Raw genomic sequence first — 26,440 nt, 5'->3', positions numbered from 1 at the left:
GCCTTCTACCTCCTGTTTCTCTGACCTACATCTTTCTGGCCAGTATGGATGTCCAGGACACAGACAGATGAAATATTTATGCTTCAAGTACAGTTAGTACACATGGCTCTTGGTGAGCACACGCATACACATACTCATACACATTCATGACCAACTATATTCTCAGAACAAATGGAAACCTGCTATTAAACTGTAAAGTACAGGACACTAAGGAAAGATAACTTTCCTATATCAAGTGAGCCTCTTCAGGCTGAGGACTGGGCTCTTGGGTCCACTGATCCAGCACAAAGCCCTACAGCATCTGCGCATCAGGTCTCCAGGATAGCAGCGCCTGGCGAGCCTGCTCTGTGGTAACGGCAGACTCAGGCAGTAGGCAAAAGGCATCAACAGAGGGTGACACCAACAAGGGGGACAGAGATGTGACCCTGGACAGAAGTGGCTGAGTGAAGACAGAATATGGTATGGAGATGAAGCTGAACCTTATACGCTAAAAGATGTACTATTTTACCCATTTTTTTTTTTCTGACAGGCTACCTAGGACACTGGCCCAAGACCCGATCCTTGTTATAAAAAGTGATGCATAAAATATCAATGAAATATTGCTGATGATCATGAAAAGATGTGGGAATTTTCAATAAAGCAGGGCAATCAAGTATATGTCTTTGCGCCATTAAAAATGATGGTTATGGACGGAAAGGGTAGCTCAGTGGTAAACCCAGCAGCCTGGCAAGCCAAGGCCCAGAGCTGAATCCCAAGTACCACCACAAAAGAGATGACTGTCAGGCTTACAATGACAAAATCACTGCAATAGAGCATTAAGAAACGAAACAGGCCATATAGATTCATATGTACTATGACTAGGCTATGCACAAAAGGACACACGCACACAAAATGAACTGGCACACCGAAGGGGATGGAAGGCTGGAGAGGGGAGATGCGGAGCAGGCGGCGTCTGCTCTCCCACACCAGCCCTTTCCCCTCTGAAGAAGAGGGCCCGGGCCCCTCTGCACACTCCAGGAGGAGTGGCTCTGCTTCTCCCTTCTCCCCTCCTTTACTCACGGTCTGTCTGAGAGAACAGACGAGGAGCTGCCGCCACATCCACCGCCAGAAATCCACTGTGCGGAAGTCAACCTAAGAGCAGTCTGTCTGTCCCGAAAAGCAGTCTGTCTGTCCATCCCCGAGTGCAGTCTGTCCGTCCATCCCCGAGTGCAGTCTGTCCATCCCCGAGTGCAGTCTGTCCATCCATCCCCAAGTGCAGTCTGTCTGTCTCCGAGTGCAGTCTGCTGTCCCCAAGTGCAGTCTGTCCATCCCCGAGCACAGTCTGTCCATCCCTGAATGCACTCTGTCCATCCCCGAGTGCAGTCTGTCCGTCCCCAAGTGCAGTCTGTCCATCTCTGAGTGCAGCCTGTCTGTCCCTACCCCACTGCCACCCCTCACCTTGTAACCAGGCCTCAGCATAAATCAGAGGTCCGGATCTAAGCATCCTTTCTCGGCATCCCCTACCAGAGTGGACCTGCAACTTTTCTACTGTATCTCTGGGCATCTTACAGGGCTCTCCGCCCTCAAGACCAGCGCATCTTGCAGCCCAGACACCCCCGAAAGGGGTAAGAGTTAAGTCCCTGACATTGTAGGTCTGTGCCTTTATCAGAACATCTCCTTGCAGTAGTGAGAAGGAAGAGGAAGATCCTGTCCTCCTGAGAGAGGACATAACCGAAGGGAAGAGAAGCGAGTGAGCAGAGGGAGGACATTCGTTCCTTCTTCCTGATGTTACACAAGCAAATGCCTTCAGAGACCAGAGGTGCTCAAGGCCAGAGCGGACACACACAAATTCTAGAGGCCAGGCCCTCTGGGAATGCACTGAAAGCGATGGCCACAGAAGTGAACACCCACGAGAGCGTAGGGCTGAAAGAACAGGCCCCGAGCTGCAACCAGCATTCACACTGAACGTGCTGGGCAAGTGATCTTGCCGCTGCAGCGCTTGCCTGCCTGCTAAGCGCCCCCCGAGGGAAAGTGCAAACACTACTCATTTGCAGCTCAGTAAGATTTTAGAACAGAGAGCGAGGGGAATAAACAGAAAAGATTCCACCCCATGCCTGTCACTCTTCTCCAACAGCGACTGTGAAGAGAGAGACGGGGCGTCAGGGCGCTCACTTCTCTCATGGACTCTTCCTGCCGGCCCTCATTTCAGAGCAGAGGGGTGATAAGTGGGCAGCCCCAGACAGGCCAGGGATCACCCAGGGACTAGGCACCAAGAAAGACGAGTAGAACACGACCAGGGAGCTTTTGCATCCGCTGTCCCTTTCCCTGGGACATGGGCTTGATGGCGGAGTCATTTTCTGGTGCACGGCCTTACCCCAACCTCTGGTGATGAGCGAGTTTGGAACATCCGAGATCTGTAGAGTATTTCACCAATGGGCACAGCTTTTATTATGCTTGTTAATGAATACTATGTCCCCGCCTATGCCACAGACACTGTAGGGTACAAAAGACGAGGTGGTGGTAACAGCCGTTCAGATTCCCAGTGAATAGGCATTCCAGCAGCCACCACCCTGGAGAGGACAGGAAGGATGCTGGGTGTGGTCGTGCCCTCCTGCATGCCCTTTCCAGTCTCTCCGACAACACGGTGTCGTCCCCACGAGCGCCCCTCCGCGGTGCTGCTTCCCACAGGCCCAAGTTGAAGGTCCTCCCAGGAACCCAGCCCTCAGCCATCCGCAACCATCCCACTGTCAGGCAGCGCCCGGGGGCAGCACGGCCTCCCCAGCTCTGCTCATCCACATGCACACGAGGATCCGAACGTCCCTTCCCTCCCTGTGTTTCTTTCCCATCAGCGTCACCCCTCCCTGCCCAAAGCTGGCTCACTCTGCCACATCTCTCCTGAAGAAGCAGTTTCAGAAATTTTGTTGTTCTCCTTTGCTTTTACCACTTCATAAGAATAATTACCAAAGAGTAGAGAACAATAACACCAGGGTGAGGTATGGATTCTCGGCAGCAAATTAGACTCACTCCCAAGCTGCCAGATGCAAGCAGGTGGGGTGTGCAGCCCCACCTGCAAGGGATACACACCTGTGCCCCAGCAAACTAGCACATACTGTACACGTCAGCCTCTTCAGGACTGCTAATGAACTCAGTACTTAAAGTCGACAGTACTTGGGAGTACTCAAGTCTGCAGTACTGGGAAATTTGTAATTTGCAAATCAGAAATCTGACACAGAGAAGCACCACAGCCACGTGTCCATCTGAGCACAGCTTGTTCAACAGTGTTATTCAGTTGAAAGAAAAATGCTGTTCCCGTCACATGGCCAAGAAAACAGGTCAAGCAAGGTTCAAGGAGGCTGGAGTCAGCTCCCTACCTGGACAACTATGCACTTTGAATTTTCTCAAGGAGGTAAAACATTAGTATTAGTAAAACATTCTCCTAACATATATCTAAACCAGGACCCTTCAACACAAGCAATTGAGAGTTTGAGACAACCTTGGATTCTGTCTTTGGGAGGAAAATAGGCTGCATAAAATGAGCTCTTCTTCGGTGACTCCTGTGACACCTAGAAGAATAAGCACGGCAATTACACATCAGAAACAGAGAAGCGATAATTACAAAAATGGGATGTTCAGCTGCCACTTGACTAGCCGGCACGGGCACTGGCTTTTATACTTCCCCAAGGGGGTGCGTTGCAAGAAGCAGAGTGGAGGAAAGAAGAGATGCGACGATTAGGGCCTGGGGATTTATTCTGTCTGATTCAGAAAGGAAAAGAGGGGGAGGACCAGCAGCGGATGCATTCTCATCTTGCTCTTTGCCAAAGATAGCAAAATGCTGCCCTTCGTCCGCTTGATTAATTTCTCAGAAGCAACGCCAAGGCCCTGCAGCCTCCTGTGCTTTCCTTCTCCACCAGCCTGACTTCCTGGTTGACTGAGGTCCTTCCCTTCCAGAAACAGAAAGCAAGGATTGCTCTCCTGTACTGCAAAGCTGCTACGGCACAGCTGAGCAAGGGCTATAGCTACATGGTTGGATTAGGAGAGAAACAAGTTCCAAAGAGTTCCACTCTCTGCCTTGGTCTTTTAAAAATTTTAATACTTCCCAACACAGACCAAACTACAGCTGTGAGAAGAGTTACAGATGAGACGATAGTTGTCTCTGCAAGAAACAGAACTGCTGCGAACGGCCCAGGTGGTGGCAGGCAGCACTGTCCCCAGTCCTCTTCCTTTTTTCCTCTCTGCCCTGCACCCTAAGCAGTGGAACAGCTGGTTTTCACCACGTTCTAAGGCAGTTGTCACTTTTAATTCTGGGTGCAGAAGGAGCCAGGTGAAGCCACTGCTTGCCAAGATGCTGGTATGACTATGCGTATTTACAAGAGTTTGTCACCTCGAAACTACCGTCACTCATACAAGTAGGCCGTGGCGTAAGGCATAAATGGCTGCACGTGAGTTTCTAAGATTCCCTGAAACAAGCTACTGAAAAGGAGATCACAGGTGGCTGAGTTAAGCCCGTAGCTATGTGCACTATCTGCTTGGTGTGTTTCCTCACCTCCGCTCCTGCTTCTCATCTCTCCTGCAATGACAACGAGAGACAAAGAGGAAGCACCTTCGATGGCCAGAAAGTCACATGGTGAATTTATATTCAGCCTGTCTCAACCAAAGTGCTATGGGTGGGGTCCAGTTGTCCCCCCAAAGCCTCACACAGCCATGGGGTGGGCCTCTAGACTTTGGGATTAACTCCCGATCTAGTGCTGGGCCCACGGGTGTGAGTGCTACACTCAGCCTGGGCGGTCAGCCTGCAGACAGCGTAAAGGAGAGACTCGCTCTCTGTTGCCACTGCTGCCTCTGCCACTGCTGCCTCTGCCACTGCTGCCGCTGCCACTGCTGCTGCTGCCACTGTTGCCGCTGCTTCTCCATTTTCACTCTTGCTGTTTCTGCTGTTTGTCACTGTCATGAACTGCTGCCCTCTGCCACGTGCCACTCTACCTCGCAGCCAGCCGAGTGTGGACTGAAACCTCCACAAACTGAGAGCTAAATAAGCGTTTGCTTCCTTCATTTTGGGTGTCAGGTATTTTGTCCCAGCAATGAGAGAAAGGTAAGTATGACACAGGGCGAAACACTGTGCATGAATAAAGGGACATCAGTGAATGAAAACACTGCCTAACTAGGACAGGCTAGCTTTCCACTAAAAATGTGGGTTCACACTGAACTACTTTCCCAGTCCTTTTAATTTTTTATTTTTAATAATATTTGTCTCAGGTATGCAAATGCTACAATGTGTATGGAGCCAAGAGTGTCTGCTCAGCCCTGAGGCAGCCCAGTACTTTTCAAACTTCAAGTGCACAAGGACCACCAAGGTGTCGTGGTTAACCACACATCCCAGGTCCATAAATATCCAGGAGGCCTGAGAGCTTGTTTCCAACAGCTCCTACGCGGTGCTGCTACTGCGCCATGGGCTGTTCTGAGTAGCAAAGTTGGAGCACACCAGCCTCCAAGTTCTGGAGCTGCCCAGTGCTGCCCACGGTCTCCATCCAAGAAGGCAAGGAGCATGCGGGTGAGGCTTACCAGTAAAACCTGTTAGGTGTGATGCGCTCGTGCACAAGTTGCCACCGTCTTCCGAAATCCATGGAGCTGTAGAGCTGCAAAACAAGGAAGCAGAAGAACGTGAGCTTCAAGGGCCACCATGGACCACCAGCTGAGGTTTCCTTCCTGGGACCATTCTGACACAAGGTTGCCGGCATGCTCCGGCAGGCATCTCACTACCTAGATAGCCATAGGAGAACATGACTGCCGTGCTTCTCCTGACCTCACAGGTGCACAACGGACTGCTTCTAAGCTGAGGATAAATCCAGTTCCAGTTACCATCGCTGTCTGCTTTAGGGGCACATTCTTCACGGTGCTTTCGTTTCCCTTCAAACCTTAGATAGCATTTAGATACACTTGAAGCAATTCTGTAACATTTAATTACGAGCTGTTTACTGAAACATTACTTGGGGCAAGGCTCTGTGAGGGATGTGAAGATGAGGGAGGGGCAGCTTCTTCCAGGAAAAGTGGGACACATAGATATACATTTTGAATACACATAAGAATGCTCAAGAGCTGGTATCTAAGCCAATGCTGTATGCAAACTCTGATCCTTCACTTCCTCTCCTACTGCTTTGCTGTATGATGGATAATTAGAAATGGAGCTCCTCAAGGCCACCAGAGATAACAGGCTCCTTTGTACTCCTACATCCTCGAAAGATGCCAAGGATAGGCCACTCTCACGCCCAAGTAAACTGTGCTCATCTAAACAAGGCCAGCAGAAATGTGGCTCCCTCCGCACTCAGCCTTTTCTGAGCACTCAAGCCCACGGATCTCTCCTTTCTCATCTTTTGTTTCTTTAGAGCACTCGTCATAGTGTAGTATATGGTTAGAGCTTTCATATTTGTTTATTCTTTAGTTGTTTTCACATCCCTTAAATACATACAAAGTATTTGTGAAATACAAGCTCTGTAAATCAGTGAACCAGGCAGGTCATCATGGATAGCAACTCATGCAAGTGTCACAAGAAGGAAAACATTCCGGATGTTCTCCAGGACTCAGCAAGGCAAAAACTGATGCCCTGCATGATTAATAGAGTCAGACCCATGTTCTCTATTTCAAGGAGGGAGATTCCCCCCTATGAGCACGTTGGGAGAGGAAAGCAGCCTGCAAGACAGACCAGGGCAGTGACAGCAGTGATTCCGCAGTGTCGCCCTGTTACATATATGGGTTTTACTACAATCCTAAAAGAAAGAGTGTCCATTAGGAATTTAAACTGCTGTGTACTGGAAGTCTACGATCCTCCCAAATAGAGCTGGCCACCCTATTCACGGTGCCGCCACCATATTTACTGTCTCGCGCAGTTATTTACTGGTTGGTGTGTCTCCCCACAATGCTGCGATGAGCTGCAAGAGAGCTAGGAACCAGGCTGAATTAACCTTGGTGTGTGAGTGGTTATGGGATGCTGTCACAGAAACTGAGCACACAACCTCACTCCTCCTGAAACTCCATCTTCAAGGAGTCGAAACTTTAAAGAAACTGGGGTTTCCGATTTCTGATGCCTGGCTCAAGTCTTTCCATGCCATCGTTGCCTCATTCATTCCGATAATTCCACCACATTTACGTTTCCCACCACAAATGCTCACAGGTAGCGAGTCCAGAAGCAGTTAGCCCTTCAATCTACAGAAAGACAGTCAGCTGAAGCCCTTCCCGAACTCACATCGCCACCAGCTCTCAGCTGTGGCCTGTGCTCTCCAGCACACCACGCTCAGTTCACCTCGCCACCTACACAACTCTAAGCATACGACCTTACAACTCATGGGGAAGTCACTTCCTAAAACTAAATTTATTGGTACAACTTAGATACATATAAAGGTCATATTCCTCATAGGCAATCTGTACTTGTATGGGATCTATTTTGATTCCTTTTTCCCGATCCTCTCTCCTCTCCCTGGTATGAGAAACTGAAAGGATAAGTAGGAACCAAAATGTACAATAGATATTGTGAAATAGGAAAAAATTGCTCAAGCGGAAGGAGGAACTAGGGAGGGGAATGGAAGCGAAGGAAAAGGGGAAAGTGATTAAAAATTTTTGTTGTTGTTTGGACTCAAAACTTTATGGGGTTCAGAGAAGTTCAAGGCCACTTCGAGTTAATCCAGGAAATATTTGTTAAACATGCCACTATCAAAACATTTTTGTCTAGTAAATAAAAGATATATATATATAGATAGATAGATAGATAGATAGATATAAATATATAGAGATATATATTCACAATAGCCTAAAATGTGGTCAAGGATGTGTATTTCAATTTATTTATTGAAAAAGGTATGACTACTACAGCAGCTCTTCAGTAAGCCATGATGTTGATGACTCTGATTAAGCTTTTGACGAGTGCCTACCACGTTCGACCCCAATTCTCACGGTACTGATGCAAATTGACTCTTTTCTCCATGAACAAACTTTAATCCCTTTGTGTACAGAATTCTGTATGTGGGAAAACAGGATATATTCTGCATTTCTCCCTAGTCGTGCTCTTGTTCAGCAACTTCATAAATAAAGCAATATTGACTCAGAAGCCACTACAGTCCATGGAACACAAGACCACATCTAATTATATTATTTTTAATGGAGTCATAATTGCATGTACTACATATTCATGGGGCATAATATAATGTTTGCATTTCTGCACGATGCACTGCTCAATTTTACATGGCCATTAAGAAATTAATCAACTCACATGCTTACAAAACATTTAGGATCTTGCGTAGAAATTTAAAAATCCATGATGCATTTCATATAGTCACCACTCTTTGCAGTGGATTGGTAAGGTTTATTCCTCCTGTGTCACTGAAATCCGTGCATTGATCAAATCTCCCCGTCGCCCCGATATTCCCAGCCCCAGCCCTCTGGTAATCATTTACTCTCAGTGTCTGTGAAGTAATTTTGTTAACATTCCATATGTAAGTGAGATCACATAGTATTTATCTTTCTGTATTTCTAATTCAGTTATTCAAGAAGAAAAAAGTATAACCTCTCCCTGATTCTAAACATATATATGGGTATACTACATGGAAAGAGAAACTGAGGCAGGAGCTGAAACTGTAGCAGGTCGGAGACCAGAGGGATTCACAGGGTAGAAACACAGCAACCAGGCTTCCTGAAGACATCATTTTAGCGTTAGAGACAGCAGCGTGTACCAAGGAGACACTACGCGGTAGATTCACCACGTAGATGTGGCAAGTAGAGGTGCGGCATACACAGCAGCTCGAGCTCACTTTGTGGGAAAACATTTAGAAGAAGGAAAGGAGATGAAGCCAGCTGATAGCAAAACAAGAAAGAAGAAAAAAAAGGCTGTAGAAAGCATTTGTCTGCTCCTTTATCTTCCCGTTTCTTTCTCTTCACCCCCTCCTCTATTTGTGCATGGAAACCTCATGACCAGACCACGTGATTGAGAAGAATATGTCTGTCTACTATAATTGAAGAACTAAATTTTCCAGGTAGGAAATAGTCCACTGTCCTTCTCACAGCAGGCACCTTGGGACAGCTGCTCACACAGGACATGTGTTTCCAGTTAAATGTAGAGAGACAACAGAAACTTCTATAACCTGGAGATCCAATTCTGTCTGCCCTGCTTCTAAGCATTCCAAACATAACCCCCAATTCTTGCAAATAAACCCCAGCATGATTGTATTTTCCTCTACAGAACATCCAGGCAAAGATTACAAGCAATGTTCTGACAGTTTTGGGATTTCCATCCTCTGTGGGAAATTAAGTTCTTCCAGCGTGGAGGGTCATGCTCATTTGAGAGCTTCCCAGAGTCCACTCTTAGAAGAAGCATGGCTCCCCCACCCGTGTTTGTCCCAAGTCAGAAGGAATAGCAGTGCCGATCTCCTCCACCAAGCCTGTTCCACCGCCTGCCTCCTTTGTCCCTAGTTTTGCTTTTTCAGCTCTTCAGTTTGACTGATGGAAAAAAAATTAAATTGAATTCTCTGCCTCGAGGCTGATTCAGATGAACAGAAAGAGCAGGCTCCAATTCATTAAGGGCTTCAGCCTAGCTACCTTGTCTCTCAATCTACAGTTAAGTTGCTGAGTCTGGAATGTATTTTTATTCTACCGTGAACTACGTCTTTGCAGGTTCTTCATTCCTACATCTGTTAATCCTTTCCATTTAATCACTTGTCCATTCACTCATTCATTCACTAGAAGCATGTTGAACACTAATTACATGCTCTGGGCACTGAACTAAGTGCTCCAGCTCCCAAGGTTGGAAGCATCATGGTCAGCGAAGGGCAACTAGACACCACACAATGTATGCTACAGCAGGAAGAGCAATTCCCTCTGCAGAAGTGAGGGTGTGGGTGATCAATATTTTCTTCTTTCAGTCCTATAGACTTTTAATCATGCTATGAATTTGTATTGCTTTTGTAGTTAAAATATTAAAACTTAAATACTCAGATGGCAATAAAACACATGGTGGACAGTCCATAGTAAGTTTTAGGTGGTTATTTAATGATACAAAAATTATTTGATATAGTTCTCATTTAAAATATATAATGACACATATATACTGACTTAAATTTTATTTATACTGCAAAAACTAGAAATGAATTAAAGGAAAACATGCACAAACAATAGCAATATTTATTTCTGAGTTATAAGACTAAGGATAATTTATAAATTTTCTTACAGATTTCTGTCATTTTTAGATTTGCACACTTCTCGTGTGTTACATTTTGTTAGGGCTTGAATCCAGATGTCGTCCCACATGCACCTGGTGGAGTTTATTGGAACTGCCTGGATCTAGGGTGTACGGTATTAAATTAGTCCACTGATTGGAATTAGCCTAGTTTCGGGTTGGCTGAACGCATTCACATAAAACGGAAACCCCGCCCCGGGTGTGGATGGCCCCACCGGGACCCCGGAAGCCGGCATGGAGTAAGAGACAGAGAAGCCAGGCTTGCTGCGGCGGCGGCGGCGGCTGCTCCGGCTGCTCCGGTGCCTCCCGCCCGGTCTCTTTGTCCTCCGTGATGGCCCTCGGCCTGCGGCCCTGGTTTGGGACACGGACTCAGTCCTCTGCAACCTGTGAGACTAAATGAACCTTTCCTCCTTCCGCTTTGAGCGTCGAGTATTTTGTGCCTAGGAGGAAAGTACCCAAGACAGACTTCCTTAGTAATGTAAGGGTGCATCTTACTGTATTTACGTTCTTTGTAGTCTGTTTCTTACAGTAATGTATATAATGTATATACTACTATATTTATCTCTCAGACTCACTCTTACAATGCCAAGAATTAAAATTCCAATTTTTTCATGAAGTCATTGGAGTTAGTTAGAGCAATATGGGATTTTTCCCAGGATAATATTTCACAGAAACTATCATGGATAGTGGTGAGTACTCCCGCAGACAGCCGATACGGCCGCTCGCAGGATGCGGTACAGCCCAGGCGTGGCTTCAACCCAGCGCCTTTCGTGCAACATTAAAATAAAATGTGTTTACAAACAATAAACACCCTTAAAAATATTCCTTGCTGCTGCAGAGCTACCGACATGAGACGGTGGTCCGCTCCATGCCCAGCCCCTGGAAGCTCCCTCCCAGCGGACATCGGCCCGAACTCTGCGAGCGCGAGTCGGGGTGCAGCCGCACCTACACACCCTCAGCGTCCCGGCGGATCATCAGGACAGCTGGAAAACATGGAAGAATGCGTTCTTTTCCTTATCGATTTGATTATTAGCTCCCTAATTACATCAGCCTGCTGGAGAAAAGCATCTGATATCTGACAAACTAAAGAGGCAGCTTAATCAATGGACTATGCCACAGGAAACACAACAGGTTGCACGTGGGAAACTGAAGTTAAAAAACAAATCTGAGATCGCTAGGAGAATCAAACATTGACAGGAGGCGGATCCGCGTTCTCCCAGAAGGATGTGCTGAAGCCCTAACGCCCAGGAGGCTGGAATGAGGCCTCTTGGAAACAGGCTCATCAGACACGGAACCAGGCTGAAAAGCTAGACAGAGAAGCAGCATGAACACGCACAGCAGGGCTTCGGGAGGCAGGACCAGAGACGCTCCCAGGAGCCACGGCACGCGTGAGGCCCGAGCAGAGAGGAGGGGAGGCTCCGGGTGACACAAGTGTGGCTCTGCGGCTCCTGCTCTTGGAGTCGGGCCGCCAGCCAGGGAGAGGAGCAGCCCTCGGGCCAAGGCTCAGCCCGTCTCTCCCGTCTCCACTGAGACATCCCGTAGTGACGCCGCGGTCCGCTTCTGAGCCAGACTGCCGAATCTGCGGTTGAAAGTTCACCCTCGCTGGACGACCCCAACCCAGAAAGAGCCTTTCTGTGAAATGCGAATTCATAATAATCACATGGAAATAACCAGACATGGAGAAGCACATTTAGTTATTTACTTTAGGAGATCTTTCAGTATTTAGAGCAGATTCCCTGACCCAGCCTATCTCCAATTTAGAACACACTTACATAAAAGCTGTCCCCTGTACAAAAGTTCAAACTTGATATATAGCTGGCCTGATTTTTTTCCTACAAAAATCTATGGGTTTTAGGTAATGTTTTGTTCATTTAAGCTGAGCAAGGTCATAGTCTTTTAAATAAGATAAAATTGGCTGGACATATAGTTCACTGGTAGAATACTCCTCTGGCATATATATGGAGCCCTGGGTTCAAGCCCCAAAAGTGTGTGTGTGTGTGTGCGTGTGTACATATGTGGGGGGCAGGCTGCCTTCTTTTTAAAATAAGGCAGTATCTGCACCTATTTTCTGGAAGCACTAAGGTCTCGATGGGAGGGCTGGCCTGGGCTGTGCAGGGGTGCAGGGAGCAACCCCAGACCCCAGTGGCAGCAGCGTCTGCAACAGGGAAAAGCAGAACTAAGGCCGTGCTGCAGCAAGCAGCCGTGTGCTGCCTGCAGCCCCTGCGCCCTGTCCTGAGCGCTCATAAGGCCCAACCCTGAGGCTGGGGACACCGCCAGGAGCCTCTGTCCTTAGCACTTGCACTTTCCTAAGCCCTTGGACACGCGAGACATCTGCAGACAGAGATACCTGTCTACACTCTTTACCCAGGGCCGGTTTTCTTCTTTTCTTCTTAAGATGCCTCGCACAGACCTTGATGTCTCTCAAATGGTGAGCCTCACTTGATCTTTCATGCAGCCAACGTGGCCCCACACCCATTAGAAATCAAGCACTGCCCTATAGGTTTATGTATTTTTTTAAATTTATTTACTTTTTTATAAATTTATTCATGTATTTGCAGGGTCTCACTACACAGCTCAGACTTGTGGCGATCCTCCTGCTTTCAGCCTCCTCAGCGCTGGGATTACAGGCATGTGCCACTATGCCTGGACTCAGTAGTTGGCCCAGCACTGGCTCAGCGTGCCCGTGAACGGTGCTGGTGCAGCATGTAGTGCTGGGGATCAAACCACGGTTCCTGCGCTTGCCTACGCTTGCCTAAGCAGGCACTTTAGCCCGCTGAGCTATCTCGCCAGTGCTGCCCTGTACAGTTAGGGTGCCATCAGGAAGATCAAATGCCATCAAGTTCGTGGTATGAGATGGGAGGGGAGTGAGGAGAAACACATGTGATCCCTGGACCTCCTTCTTACAGAGGAGGATCCCCCCACCCCTGTTTTCACTGCCATGGTGCACCCTTAGGGCTGTCTTTTGTTTTCCTACCTTTTTTAAAATTAATTTTATTGAGAAAGAAACTGCAATGAGATAGTTTCAAAATAGGTTAATAGGACAGTTACAATAATCAATACATCACATATTGTTGCCTTTGTAGTAGTTATTCAGAGTACAAGATGCAGACATGGTCCATTTTTATATCTGTATATACAAAATAGGATAGGTATACGCTACTTTCTCTTAGTTCAGTGAGAAGAAAGATTTATACAAATAGTTTTGAGACAAGATGTCATGTCTGCATGTTTTCCTGCCTTTAACAGAGACAAACTTTGGAAATGTGTTTCACTTTCCTCTCCCTCTGGGCAAAGCCACTGAGTGTGACGGCCTGGCAGGTAGCACTGGACGTGCCTGAGAGACTCAGGGGGACCGGGGCACACGCTCCCTCTACAAGGGGCTCAGCTGCTCTCCGGCTGAAGAGGACGGCGGCTCCAGTGTCATCAGAGTTTATAATTCTTGGAAGGGATGTGACAGTTCCGATATTTCCATGAAATCCATACGTACTTAGGGTTAGAGTTAGGACTAAGTTTTAAGTTGTCTCCAAATAAGAATACCAAGATGCTCGCTATGGAGGCAAATAGCCGCTCATTCTCACCTTAAAATTACAAGTATATTTTGCAGCCTTCTCTAAAATCTATCTACGCTTAAAATAAATGAGAAATTTCTTCTTCAGTCTTCAGTTGAGCCTCCAGGAGGCTCCTGTACCGGCTTCCTGGCCCTGGGCTCCAGGAGGCCACCGGTGAGTCCTCGTCTGAAGAAGGGGCACAGGATGGCTGGTGCAGAATGAGGGCACTACTGCTCGGTGACTGTAACTGCTACAAGCGTTTCATACAGAGGGATGTGCGGCGGGGCGGGGCGGGACGGGGCGGGGCGGGTTTCCCTGGTGTCTGTGGCCACTGAGGTGGAAGGACACAGCCTGTGGGTAAGGGTTCTAGTGCTCCTTAGTCATAGTGAGAAATGAGAGGGAAGCAGGCAGGCTCGGGGGGCGCCACACCTGGGAGGGCGACGCCGCAGCAGACTGTGTCACGGGGCAAGCTTTGGCCGTGGCTTTGCACTCTTCTGACTCAACGATGCCTGCGAGATCACAGAGCGCGTGCATCTGCGGGTGGCCGAAGTCTGCTGCTGCCTGCGCCGCTAGCGACCCTGCTGGTTGGCAGAGGTGCTCGGCTCCAAGCAGCTGACAGGCACGAGGCCGGAGCTGTAGCCCCGCGGCCTCACCTTCCGCTTGGGGTTCTTTCGACTGCACAAAGCTGCCTTTTGTCAGATGCTTGATTTTAAAGGAAAAACAATATAACCTCATAGGAACAATGGCTCATTTGGCTACGCTGTGCATGAACTGCAGTAAGTCTTGAATTTATCTAGCACCTTTATTTACTAATCATTTCCACAATTTATTTGATCCTTTTTGATACTGAGGGGAATGTATTTTCTGAGCTCATGGAAGACAATCTCATGAACAATTTACACAGCAGTCACTGAAATCCATTCTTCCACCTCTCCACTCTATTCCCCCAGCTGTCCTCCTTTGCAATCACAGTCGATTCATTTTTATACAAGTCAGAAATATCTCCCATTAAGATGGACCCTTTAAACAAAAAGCTGCTCCCCCTGAGCTGACCGTACTTGCTCTGCCCCTCCCTTCACCCCTCACCTGTTTTTCTCTACTGCCTGGAAATTCTTTTGCATGCCAGGCAAGTGCCCTATGCTGACCTATCCCCCAGCCCTTGCCCTCTTGTTTAACTAAACCAAACCACAAATTTGTTTCGGGCAGTGATTTGTCCCCATGCTCCACAAAGGAGGAGATCACATCGCAAGGGTGCTATGCGCCTGCTCAGGACCCTCAAGCAAACTCTAGGGCCTCTGCTTCCAGAATCAGTGCTCACCCTCAGCTCCTGGAGGCTTCTGGATTTATGTGTTTTCAAGGAAATCACCTAATTGTGAGCGAGCTCAGAAGTGTCTTTGAGAAGACAGACCGAAGGATGACTAACGAGGCGCATGCTCACTCGCCGCTGTGAGGAAGACCATCCTGGGAAGGCAACAACGAGGCTTTCCTCCGTGCAGAGTCAGGAGGAGGAGGCAGGCCCCCAACGACAATCTGGGCAGAAACAAATGTGGCTTTAAGTAAGAAGTAACGTTCTAAGGGAAGAGCGCTCTCCGGCTCGAAGGGGCTGCTACACACTACAGCAAGTTCTCCAGGGAGTTACGTGATGGATTTGAAAAGAAGACAGATGAAGTCTTTGATTCAGGAGAAATTAAAGCGTCAGGTGGGGCTTAAACTCCATGAGTTCTTAGGCCCTTTCGGAAATGCGGTTCTTAATTCTTCATCCAAGAGCACTAATCCAAGCAACAAACCCAGGGGAGCGTATCCTACTGGTGCTTCCTAAGCATTCTAGAAAGAATTATCGAGGGACGTGTTGGAAGAGGCCCACCTCCGTGGCAGCCTTGGCTGGGTTCATGCAAGCTCGCCTAAGTCCTGTCAAGGGATCTTCCACACCTCCCTGGGAGAGACAGAATTTATTTCCTCACCCTCACAGGCTGCCTTGTTCTTTGGGCCTCAGAATGCGTGTGAGCAGCAGTGTCCTCCTCCTGTGAGTGGCCCCTGAGGACCCTTGAACACTTCATTCCTTCAGAACGCTGCCCCCTGTGCTGTCTGGCTGGGGAGAGAGACCACACAGAAGAGAGCCCAAGCACAGGGCCAAAGCTGGCCGACGCAGCCACCGCGTGGACCTGCAGCACTGTGGGCAATGATGGGTGTCTTGCTCCGGAGGATTAGTTACACAGCATTAGCCAGCCGATATACATGCCTAGATTCAACCCCTGGCTCTTCTCAATGACCCACATATGCTTTTGGGGGGAACCCCTCAAATCCCTGTTTTCTAATAGAAGCTGGATGAAGAGCTCACTCAAGAATGACATCTTTCAAATTTCAGAAGTGTTTGTGCTATGAAGTGACCCCACCTCCAGATGCTCTGAGTCACTGGGTCAGGCCAGCTGCGCTGATGTATACAATGAAACAAGCTCTTGAATGACTCCAATGTAAACCCAGAGCAGCCAGGCAGGGAGAAGCTCTGCTCCATACAATTCTCCAGCAGCCCTGGACAGGTATGGCCCAGCTCACTTCCTGCCCTCTGTCACCGATGTCAGTGTCTTGGGGTGATGGCAGCTGAACAGCTGGGCCTCCTTAAACACAGTGCTGTCCCAAGCTTCCAGGCCTCAGCGGAGCTAGAGACTGGGCTTTAACCCAGAGACTTTCTGATTCCTGGAAGTTCACTCTTGGCTCCTCCTGAGAAGCTAGGACCTGTGCAGAGAGAGGGACAGGCCCTTCTGCCTGACAGCACTGCTGGAACACAGGCAGAGAGCAAAAGCACAGTCTCAGCTAAACGCAAGGCAACAGCTGGACTGCATGCCCTGAAAATACAACTCATTTATTACCCAGATAATTAGGTTTCCCTCCAGATACAGAGGGCTGTGCATTAAGCAGAGGCGGCCCAACCATGGCCCATCCGGCCCTGCCTACAGCCTCCAGTGGTGCTTCTCCTGGATTCTATCACAGAGTGGGAGCAGGGAGACAGCGTCAGCTCTGTGGTGTCTCTGTTCGGGCTTTGAGTGTGATCCAGATCTGTGGTGGCTCTTTACTTCTGCATCCTAGAATTCTAAGCCCCTACTAATATGAGAGAGACAGGATTAGAATCTGTGGGAAGGATCTGTGGTGCAGGTGTTTTTAAAGTTCCCCAGATGACCCTAATGTGGAGGACTATTGAGTACTACGAGTGGAAGGTGGAGCTTGGCAAGCTTGAGCCAGCTGTTTCCATAACAACTAAGTGACAGAAACACAGCCACATCCACCCTTTATAATAAGTTACTGTGACAGAGATCACAACCTAAAATATTCACTCACTGTACTGTTGGGGCAAAGGATTGCCGGCCACTGCTGTCCAGCTCTAACCCTGAGTGCTGGTTAAAGGCTACTGCCAGGGGAATGTTATCCTGAGTACTTCCTGGCTTGGTGCTGCAAGCCTTTGGCCTATGCTCACCACCTCAGGGGCCCAAAGCACACACGGACAGGAATTAACGGCTGAGAAGTACTTACTATGTGTCAGTCACTACATGATTGTTATGATCTCATTAACCCTCACAGCCATCAAATATTCATCTTATGCAATAAACAATACAGCCTCCAACATGACCAAGCCACTTTGCTAATGAAGTATGGAGGTCAGATGCAAAACAAGCTGCTCAATTTCATGATCCACACGCTCCAACACCACACCCACCAGGGCACACAGCATGGATATGTGGCTTCTGAGCCCGTCTGCCTCGTGGCTGTGGGAAGGCTACATCAGGGATTGGGATCTGCCAATAATGGCCCCTACCTCGCAGAGCCACGGAAGCATGGGGTCAAGCAGCATGTCCAGTGGAACCAGAGTCCTTGGAAGGCCAAGCTGGTCACCTCGCATGTTTCCCATGAGACAGCTCTAACTACCTTTCTTTCAACACCATCCGTGAATCAGCCATGGCTTAGGGGCTGGGCACAGAGCAGGGAATGAGGCTCTGGGAGCGCACTGCTGGCTCTGGCTTTGTGGAGCGTTCATGACCCTGGGGAAGTAGGAGGAAGCAGACCTGTTTAGACAAGTGACACAGCAGATCCACAGAGTTGAGTTCTGTCAGTCATGGTAATTATGGTCTCTAAAGTCATGGTAAGTGCTAATTTAGTGAACATTAAAACACTGCTTCAAGAGGAAACACAGGGCTACCTTTCCGTGGGCCGCTGGTGACACCGTCTTTATTAATGCGCATGCATTTGTTAAGAAGACACCTTACTTATCTATTTTGATTTTCCTTATTTATTTGGTACTGGGGACTGAACTCAGGACCTTGCGCTTGCCAGGCAGGCGCTTACGCTGCTGAGCTAGCTCCCTGGGCCTGAAGACACCTTATTTAATGTGTGTTGCTGATTCACTAACATTGAGCTCACGGCCAGCAGCCCTGTAATTCATGCTTCATGCTTCTAACACAATTTGTCCGTAAGGTCTGTCACAGTCTTCTTGTGTTAAGCAATGTTAAACAGCGTCTCTACAGGTCTCTACATAAACCTGGGAGTCATTTTAAATATTTAAGCTGCCAACAAAAAGCATAAGTACGTGGCACAAAGTAGAACACAGAATGGACTTTCGTTTTTAGCACGAAAGCTCTGGGAGCACACAGCTGGCTCTGGGAGCAGAGCCCGCCTTGTTGCAGCACAGCAGGAAATGCGCCTGTCAGGTGACACAGCTGACATGTTCTTTGCCATTCCTCATAGGCCTGTGGACAGCCACGAGAATGCCACAGGTATTGCTTTGGGGATTGTCAGTACTCACTTGGGGCCGGCAGATTGGCAAACACTGGATCTGGGAGTCACGTGGGTTCCATGTACAACGTCACACAGTGATAATTGCTAAGGAGAGTGTCCGAGCAGGGGAAGGGGACAGGTCCCACTGATGCTCCTTGTTGGCTGCGGTGGCTGGGGAAGAGTTCTCTGAAGAGTCAGCAGCTGAACAGAAGCCTTCATGAGAGCAGAACATGTGAGACACAAGCATCTGAACACTGAGCCACCGCACACAGAGGTACGGCAAGGGGCAGGCCTGCAGCGGGCAGCGTGGTAGCCAGCATGGCTCTGGCAGAGGGCAGGGATGAGGCAAGAGAAGAGGGCCCGGGGCCCCTCCCACGCATCGTGGGGATGAACCGAATCCCTGGGGAGCAGGGGGTGCAGTACCTTGACTGCACGTGTGCAGGTCAGCAGCTGCTCCAAAGGAGCAGAAAGCGAGGGAAGCATGGGGACTGATGGGGGCTGGGGAAGAAACGACCACGTTTCACTACTCCAGGGGAGAGGGACAGTGGCTGGCAGCTTGCACACCTGTCACTGGTGGAGTCAAGGAGGAACATGGGTAATACTCTGGATGAAACATCTGTGACGCTGACGACAGAGTTGAGGTCAGAGGAGAGGGAGGAGCCACAGGCAGCTCAGCAATGTGGGCCCACCACTGAGTCATGGAGGAGGAAGAGAGAACCGAGCACACCGAGGTATATTTTAATGACAGAAGCTGAGTTTGAGAGAAAGCCACAACTCAAGGACAACCCTAGGATTCAGAGTTTGCATTACTACAAACTATTAAAGGAAAAGCAAGGTCCACAGATTCTGAAGCTGGAGAATGGCAGGCAGCATCAGGGTTTCATAGAAGCAACGCAGGATGAGATCCAAAGCCCCAGTCTGTGGATCTCCAGTTTCTCTAAAGAAAGACCTGAGGGGGCTGGGAGACAGCTCGGTGGTCCAAGTGCCTGGGTTCAATCCCTGCTACCGCATGCTACACTGACCCCAGAGCCCCAGGTGTGCAGTGCTGGTCACTGAAACCAGCGGTGGCGGTGTACACCTAATCCTAGCATTGGGGAAGCTGAGACAGGAGGATCACTATGAGTCCGAGCTGTGTACCGAGATCTTGTACCAAATAAATAAACAAATAAAAGATTAAAAAAAAAAAAAAAGACCTGAGAAAGTATGTTTTGCTAGACTTATCAGAACACAATCAAATGTTTTCAGCTCAGGAAGTGATGAATGGATTGCTCGCAGAACTTCTCATGGGAAAGATGTGGGAGAAATCCAGGAGGGCAGCCAACAGCCACCACCATGTAAGCGACACATTAACATGTCCCTGCTTGGAGCACAGCCCACGGCCATAGGGCCAGCATTCCCTGGTCCCCTCCACCTGCAGGTCCTGCCTTCTGAGGCACCTGTTGCTCTTCAGGTGTAACCCGGAGCTGCTCTGATGGAGAGGTGCCAACAAGGCTAAGAGCCCTACACGAGGGCTCACCCCCAGATACAAAGCCTGCATTCCTCCAAGGGCGAAGCAAGCAAACACTAGCTCTCCTGTGGATCATCTCTTGACAAAGGTAGGGTACCTTTCCCTCTGAGTTGGCTTCCATCTTTCCTCTGGTCCCAGCACTGATAGAGACAGAACTGAAAAATGAATCACAGCCCTGTCCCCTAGTCTCCTTAGTACAGCTGTTCCAGGTCAGCATTTTCACAAAGAACTTATACTAGAAACCCAAGAGAGAAATAAAGAAAGAAAATGTAAAAATTGTAACGTCATCGTTGTGTTCAGACAGCAAAGGTTCTTGACCCTGCAGCAGCTAAGCGTCTCCTACCAGGCAACAGGCTCTGGTCCACTGCACGTCGTGTCCAAAGGCTTCTTGCTCAGAAATCCTTAGGAAGGCCATTGGTGCACACCCATAGGCTTACAGCAGGATGAGGCTGCCTCTCTCCTGGATGGTGCTCGGACTGGAAACACCAATCCAGAGATGATTCAGAGAAGGAATGAGTAGGGGTCTGAGTTGTACTCAGTTCCCCTTGCCAAGCTATGCAAACACCTCACATCCCCTCACACACACAGCATCAAGACATGGGTTGGGCAAAGGCCTCACTCTCCATTTCTCTGACCATGTTGCATCCCTATTTCATGACATCGCTGCGTTGCAGGACTCGGGGCTCCCATGAGCTCAGTGCTGGGAGACCCCCTGAAGCAAGCGAACCTGGCTGGGACTCGTGGGACTGTCTGACTGTCCAGCGGCCCCCCAGCCCCACAGCACTGACATTTCACGCTCAAAGAACAGTAAAGGACAAAAGTCAAACCCACTGCTCACTATTTTGTTGAATACAAAACATAAAGGCGTGCATCATCCTTTGAAAAAGTAAGGCCCTCATGCCACCCACGTATGGAACACTCTCACGGGCAGACACAGCTGCTTCTGCCCACCATGTTGGTTTCCCCTCGGATTTTAACCTTATTGCACAAAGAACACAAGACACCGACAAGGTTTCCACGCCAGAGTCAGTTCCCACAGGTGAAAATTAGATAGACGCGAGGACGAGGCGGCTCCTCCGCTCTCCAGCGCGATCCCGCGTTCCACCACACGGGGCAGGCCTCGGAACTGCAGAGGAGCTGCCCCTGCCTGCAGCTGGATGCCGCCCTTGGGGGATTTCATGCTGTCCCTGTCCCCATCAGAGTCCATAATTTCGCCAAGAAACTTAGAACTTACTTTCCACTTCTTCCGCGCCGCCTCGCTCAGCCGGCGCAGCCGTGCCCCCTGATTTCCACTCCCTGACCCCGCGTGGCTCGCAAGCTCCTATCGGGTCGCACGTGCGGACGTGCTGGCCCTCTGTGGCACGATTTATGGAAAGGCACCCTCGATTCTAATTTCTCTTACTCTCTGCATTGACTAAAGCGCTGCAAACACAGAATCGCCAATATGGCACGGTCGGCGGACTCCGACTCAAACAGCTTTCCCGGAGCCCCGGGCACAGGAAGGGCCCCGCCGCCCGGAACAAGGACTCAATCCATCAGCGCCAGCCACCGGGGGACCCGGCTCCTCCTTCCCGCCGGCCTTACCGGCCAAGCGGTTCCAGCAGCAGCAGCCAGCAGACTGGCAGGGGTTGGGGACTGAAGCCTAACTCTGCATATGCGCTTCTATTTCCAGCCCTTGTTTACACATAATAATAAAAACATGAAACCAGTAACTGAAACGAAAATAAATAGACGTGTTTGTGTGCGGCTGCGGAGGTGCTGGCTGCGGTTTCGCTTTTATGCAGCTGATCTGAGGCTGGCGAGAAAGCGTTTGCGTCTTGGAGGAGCACTAGGGAACAGCTCGCCCACCCCTAGCCGGCCAGGCCCTCCCACCGGAGCGCACTGGGGAACAGAGCCAGCGCAGAGGGACCTCAGAGGTGTCACTCGTCAGGAGAAATGACTACAGCACAGCGAAATTCAAGCCGCCCCTCAGCTCCCTTGACACAGACCTCTTGGTCTTGTTTTTGAATCCCTTTTCTTCTGGAGGCTTCTTCATCACAGCCTTAAGCCTTAACAAGCAACAGGGCTCTTTAGAAGACATTTTTTTTCCAAAAGCAGCAGGTGGGAGACACGTCCTAAGAGGGTGTGACTGTCACTCTGGACCACGCAGTCTACCATCGATCAGCCACCATCTGCCTACTGGCGCCTCCAATCTGCAGTGCACCCCAAATTAGACACTCTGGACCAAATCGGGAAGAAGCCATCTCTTGACAATTAGGATATTGTGTATTTATATAAATTGCTTATTAAAATTAAGAATTCTTGCTTTAAAATTACTAGATTTTCCTTCGTGAGGGATATAATCTCACAGGAGCTTCTGGGGGGCTGAGGCTGGAGGATCAGAAATTCACGCTCAGCCTGCGAAACAAGTATTTTTTAAAGATTTAAGAAACATTTTTAGCTTACAGAAAAATTTCACTAGCACAATCAACATCTTCCATTACTACAGTGTATGTCTTTTTTTTTTTTTTTTTTTTTTTTTTTTTTTTTTTTTTTTTTTTTTGAGAACCGGGGATTGAACTCAGGTCCTTGAGCTTGCCAGGCAAGTGCTTATTCCACTGAGCTCTCTCCCCGGCCCCAACAGTGCATATCTTAAAGTTTATGAGATAACACTGACAATTAAAATGAAACTCTACCGTTTCCTTGGGGCCATTCCTTATTGCATGAGTTACTCTTGCCTTGCCACATGCCTTCACCATTTTACGGCAACCAGAATAGTTTCAACGCCCTGGAAGCATGTGCTCTGCCTGCCGCCCACCTCTATGCCAACCCTCGGCAACCCTCGGTCTTTTACTGTTTCTCAAGTTACGTCTTTTCCTAAATATCACTCACTGGGATTCATTCCTTATGTGTGCTTTCCAGTTGACTTCTTTTACTTAAGAGGAAGAATTGTAAGGATCTCCCAGGTCCCTTTGTCTGTGTGGGAGAATTGCTTTTTGTTTTGTTTTCCAGAACGAGAAGCCTGTAAAGGTAGGGCTGGAAGCGGGATCTCACACGTTGTAGGATGCACCCTTGCCCAGCTGTCCTCTTTCTTAACTGAACTCTCTGAAAGCAGTCAGAGGAACATGAAAAACAGCCAGAAAAACACTCGAGCTTCCTAATATTTGTAAGGGTAACACCACAAAGATGGATTTTATGTTATCTACTATGCATTTACAGATCGTTCAAGAGGATCAACCAAAATTATCCCATTTCAGGGGACATTATTCTAATTATTAGTTATTATAATTATTCATTATTAAAATTAGAATGTGTAAGAGTTCAAGTGGAGGCCTGGGGAGATAGTTGAGCGGTCTAAGCACCTGCCTGGCAAGCACAAGAACCCAGGTTCGATCCCTAGTACCATATGCCATGCTGCTGTGCCACCCACTAAAACCAGGCATGGTGGTGGGTGGTGCACGCTTGTAATCCCAGCGCTGGGAAGGCTGAGACAGGAGGATCGCTATGAATCAAAGCTGTGTAGTGAGACCCTGTACCAAATAAATAAGTTTAAAAGATTGAAAAGAGTTGAAGTGGAAAAAAAAAAAAAAAGAGAGAGAGAGACTGCTTGAATTCTAACACAGCCCAGAAGAAACATACATTCTGCTGCCTGGTTAATTCTGTCTCAGCACATGCTATGGTTTGAATGTGTCCCTGGAACGCATGTAGTGGCGACTCAATCCCCCATGCCAGTGTTGGAAGATGAGGTCTAATGGGAGGAACTCAGATCAAGAAAGTACACCCTGTGAGGACTGCTGCCTATTACAGAAGGGCTTGGGGCTTCTAGCTCAATATCATCTCTGTCTGTCTGTCTGTCTGTCTGTCTGTCTCTCTCTCTCTCTCTCTCTCTCTCTCTCTCTCTCTCTCTCTCTCTCTCCCCCTTTGCCTTTAAGCCCTGGGATGCCCCAGCAAGAAGACCCTCACCAAATGCTGGCCCCTGTCTGTCTTGGAGCTTTCTAGTCACCAGAATCGTGGCTCAGTACGTTCCCTTCACGCTAAGCTGCCCATTGTGGGTATTCTGTTAGAGCAGCAGGAAGCAGGCCAAGGCAGCAGCCCCTGTTCTGATGGGTTACATGACAGCCTCTGGCGGTAGCTGGCAGTCTCAGGATGGCCAGGCTGTGCTCAGGACGCCCCGGGCATGCAGCCGCCTACAACACACGCCTTGTACATGGAAGCACGTGGTCTCTGGGAGCAGTGAGTTACTGCCACAATATGACACAACTAGCTGGACTTCCTGTGCTTGGCTCAGACATAGGAGATGAGTGTTACAGACTCTTGGTCCCTGCTGATTGGGCGCCGTGTCATGTGGAAGTTCTTCGAGAAGGACGACAACATGAGTTCAGGGGAGATGGTGAGAGTTGGGTCCCTGATCCTCAGCTCTGGGGATGGTTTCTCAACCTTGAATGCATCAGGCAAATCCAGCATTTATTATGTGTCTGTACTACTTTGTGAAGGGGGAAAAGAGTTCTTTTAATTTTTCTTTGGTTATGATTACATAGAATTTTTAAAGAATGTAAGAATCTGTACACAGGCTATATGCACTCCAATTTACCAGTGTAGTCAAACACTGCTTCTAAGCACAGCCTATGCATGCCTAGTGTTCATTTCTGGTAAACTGGAGGTAGAGGTTTGCATACAGAACCCAAAGCTGCCACATGTATATTGTGAACTTTAGAAAAGGCTTTAGTTTAACCTGACAACAAAGGAGACAGGAAACTTCATCTGAAAGAAACATATATGAGGCCCTTGACCTAGGCACCTCTCTTTGGGTAAATAGCAAATCCTACTTCCTGGATGTTCCATGAAGGTAGGTATGGCTAGCCCTATGACACCAAGCACATAGCCAGAAGGTTCCTGACACAGCCCTAAGGCTACTGCCAGTAAGACTTGGAAAGAAAACACTGAATTCCCTGGACAGAATAAACTTGAGCTCTCCTTTGGTCACCAAGATTAAGTGAACCCAGCAAGGAGAAAATTTGTCTGGATTTTGCTCATATTCAGAGACTTTGCCGAAAACCAAGATTCAAGGCAGCAGACTGACTAATCTTGCAGGAGATAGTTCAAAACAGTCTGATGTTAAGGCAGTGGCATGGCAGCTTTTGGGGGCTTTCAGCCAGATTTATGTTGGGAATCAGGAGCAAAAGGCTCAGCAGAATGGTTTGAAACTTTTTGAGTTTGGCCTAAAAGGATGATCTACAAAGTTACAGCCTGCAAAGATGGAGCAAAGAAAGTGGTTGCTGAAAGGGACCAGGACGAGGAAACAGATGGCCTGAGGACAGCATGAATGCCAGCAGGACTCCACCATGGCAGCCCCAGCACAAAAAGCTGAAAGGCTTTGCTTTGAGAAAAGAGCCCCAGGGCAGCCATGTGTATGAGCAGCAGCATCCTAGGGAAGAGCTTCCTCGCGATCAGGATCACAGCACGCAGCAAGCCAGCCACCTGGCCCCGACAGCTGAGTGAGAGAAGCCTGGCCACTGCGCCAGTCGGCAGCAGACTCTGGTGCCAGCCACACGGGCCTGCTTTCAGGTGTGTGCAGAATGTGAGAGCTTGGGGTCAGGAAGGCTTCCATCTGGATTTCAAAGGAGACCTGGGAGCTGAGGCGTGTGCCTGAAGGGGCAGCATGTGCAGCTGCAAGTGTCAGGCCAGAAGCTCAGTGCAGGCCTCAGGGAGGCGGAGAAGCTGGGATGCAGATCATCTGAGGAAAGCCACGAGCAGGGAGCAAAGCCAGGCCAACAGAAGCCAGGAAGCCGCACCACTGGCAATGCTGCCAGGGCACAGCCACCACGCCCCTTGGAGCTCACAGCTTGCCACAGGTTGGACAGGATGCTGGGCGTGGACGCAGGAGACATGAGAATACAGGAAGTACTGTTTGCCATGCCTTGGACTTTGGCCTTGTCTGGGTCCTGTTCATTTTCATCTCCCTATCTGGAACGGGAGTGTTTATCCTGTAGCACCCTGCAGTGCACCCTTGGCTCATGAACTTAATTCATTCTGCGATTCTGGGCAAGATGTGCGTGTGTGCTCGTCACTCTATGAAGAGCTTCCAAGTGGGAGGGAGATTCTGCCAAACACTTGTGTTTGCAAACTGAATCGCTCACAAACCAAAGCCCTGTGAGCAAGGTGCCCCGCATTCGGAAGTGTTCAACTTTCTTTTCACTTTTACCGGGGCTTGCAGCTGAAAGTTTGCCTTGAATCTCAGAAAAGACTTTGAACTTGGACTTGGATGATGCCAAAGTATCCTGGCCACATTGGAATATGGATTCAGCGGCCTCTGAGAACTTGCATAGCTAAACGTGAAGAAACAGTACCCTAGGCAGCTGTGAATCAGCAGGGTGACCTGGGATTCTCTCCTCAAAGCAAAGCCCTTTACACCTTTGAGTGTGCAGTGGATGGGGCCTGGTCCTTCCC

The 26,440-nt window shown here is 48.9% G+C and overlaps 1 protein-coding gene across 1 annotated transcript in view; it reads right to left on the bottom strand.

Annotated features, from left to right (window-relative positions):
- Sorcs3 (sortilin related VPS10 domain containing receptor 3) overlaps positions 1 to 26,440 on the bottom strand; it is a 621,809-nt gene that overhangs the window by 225,743 nt on the left and 369,626 nt on the right. The window contains exon 5 of the mRNA XM_004631515.1: positions 5,539 to 5,612. Coding sequence (XP_004631572.1) covers positions 5,539 to 5,612 — 74 coding nt within the window. The remainder of the gene's footprint in view (positions 1 to 5,538; positions 5,613 to 26,440) is intronic.

Source organism: Octodon degus, unplaced genomic scaffold (assembly GCF_000260255.1).
Source record: "Octodon degus isolate 3935 unplaced genomic scaffold, OctDeg1.0 scaffold00042, whole genome shotgun sequence".
Classification (NCBI taxonomy): domain Eukaryota; kingdom Metazoa; phylum Chordata; class Mammalia; order Rodentia; family Octodontidae; genus Octodon; species Octodon degus.
The sequence above is the reverse complement of the archived record's forward strand: the minus strand, read 5'-3'. Positions and strand labels throughout refer to the sequence as shown.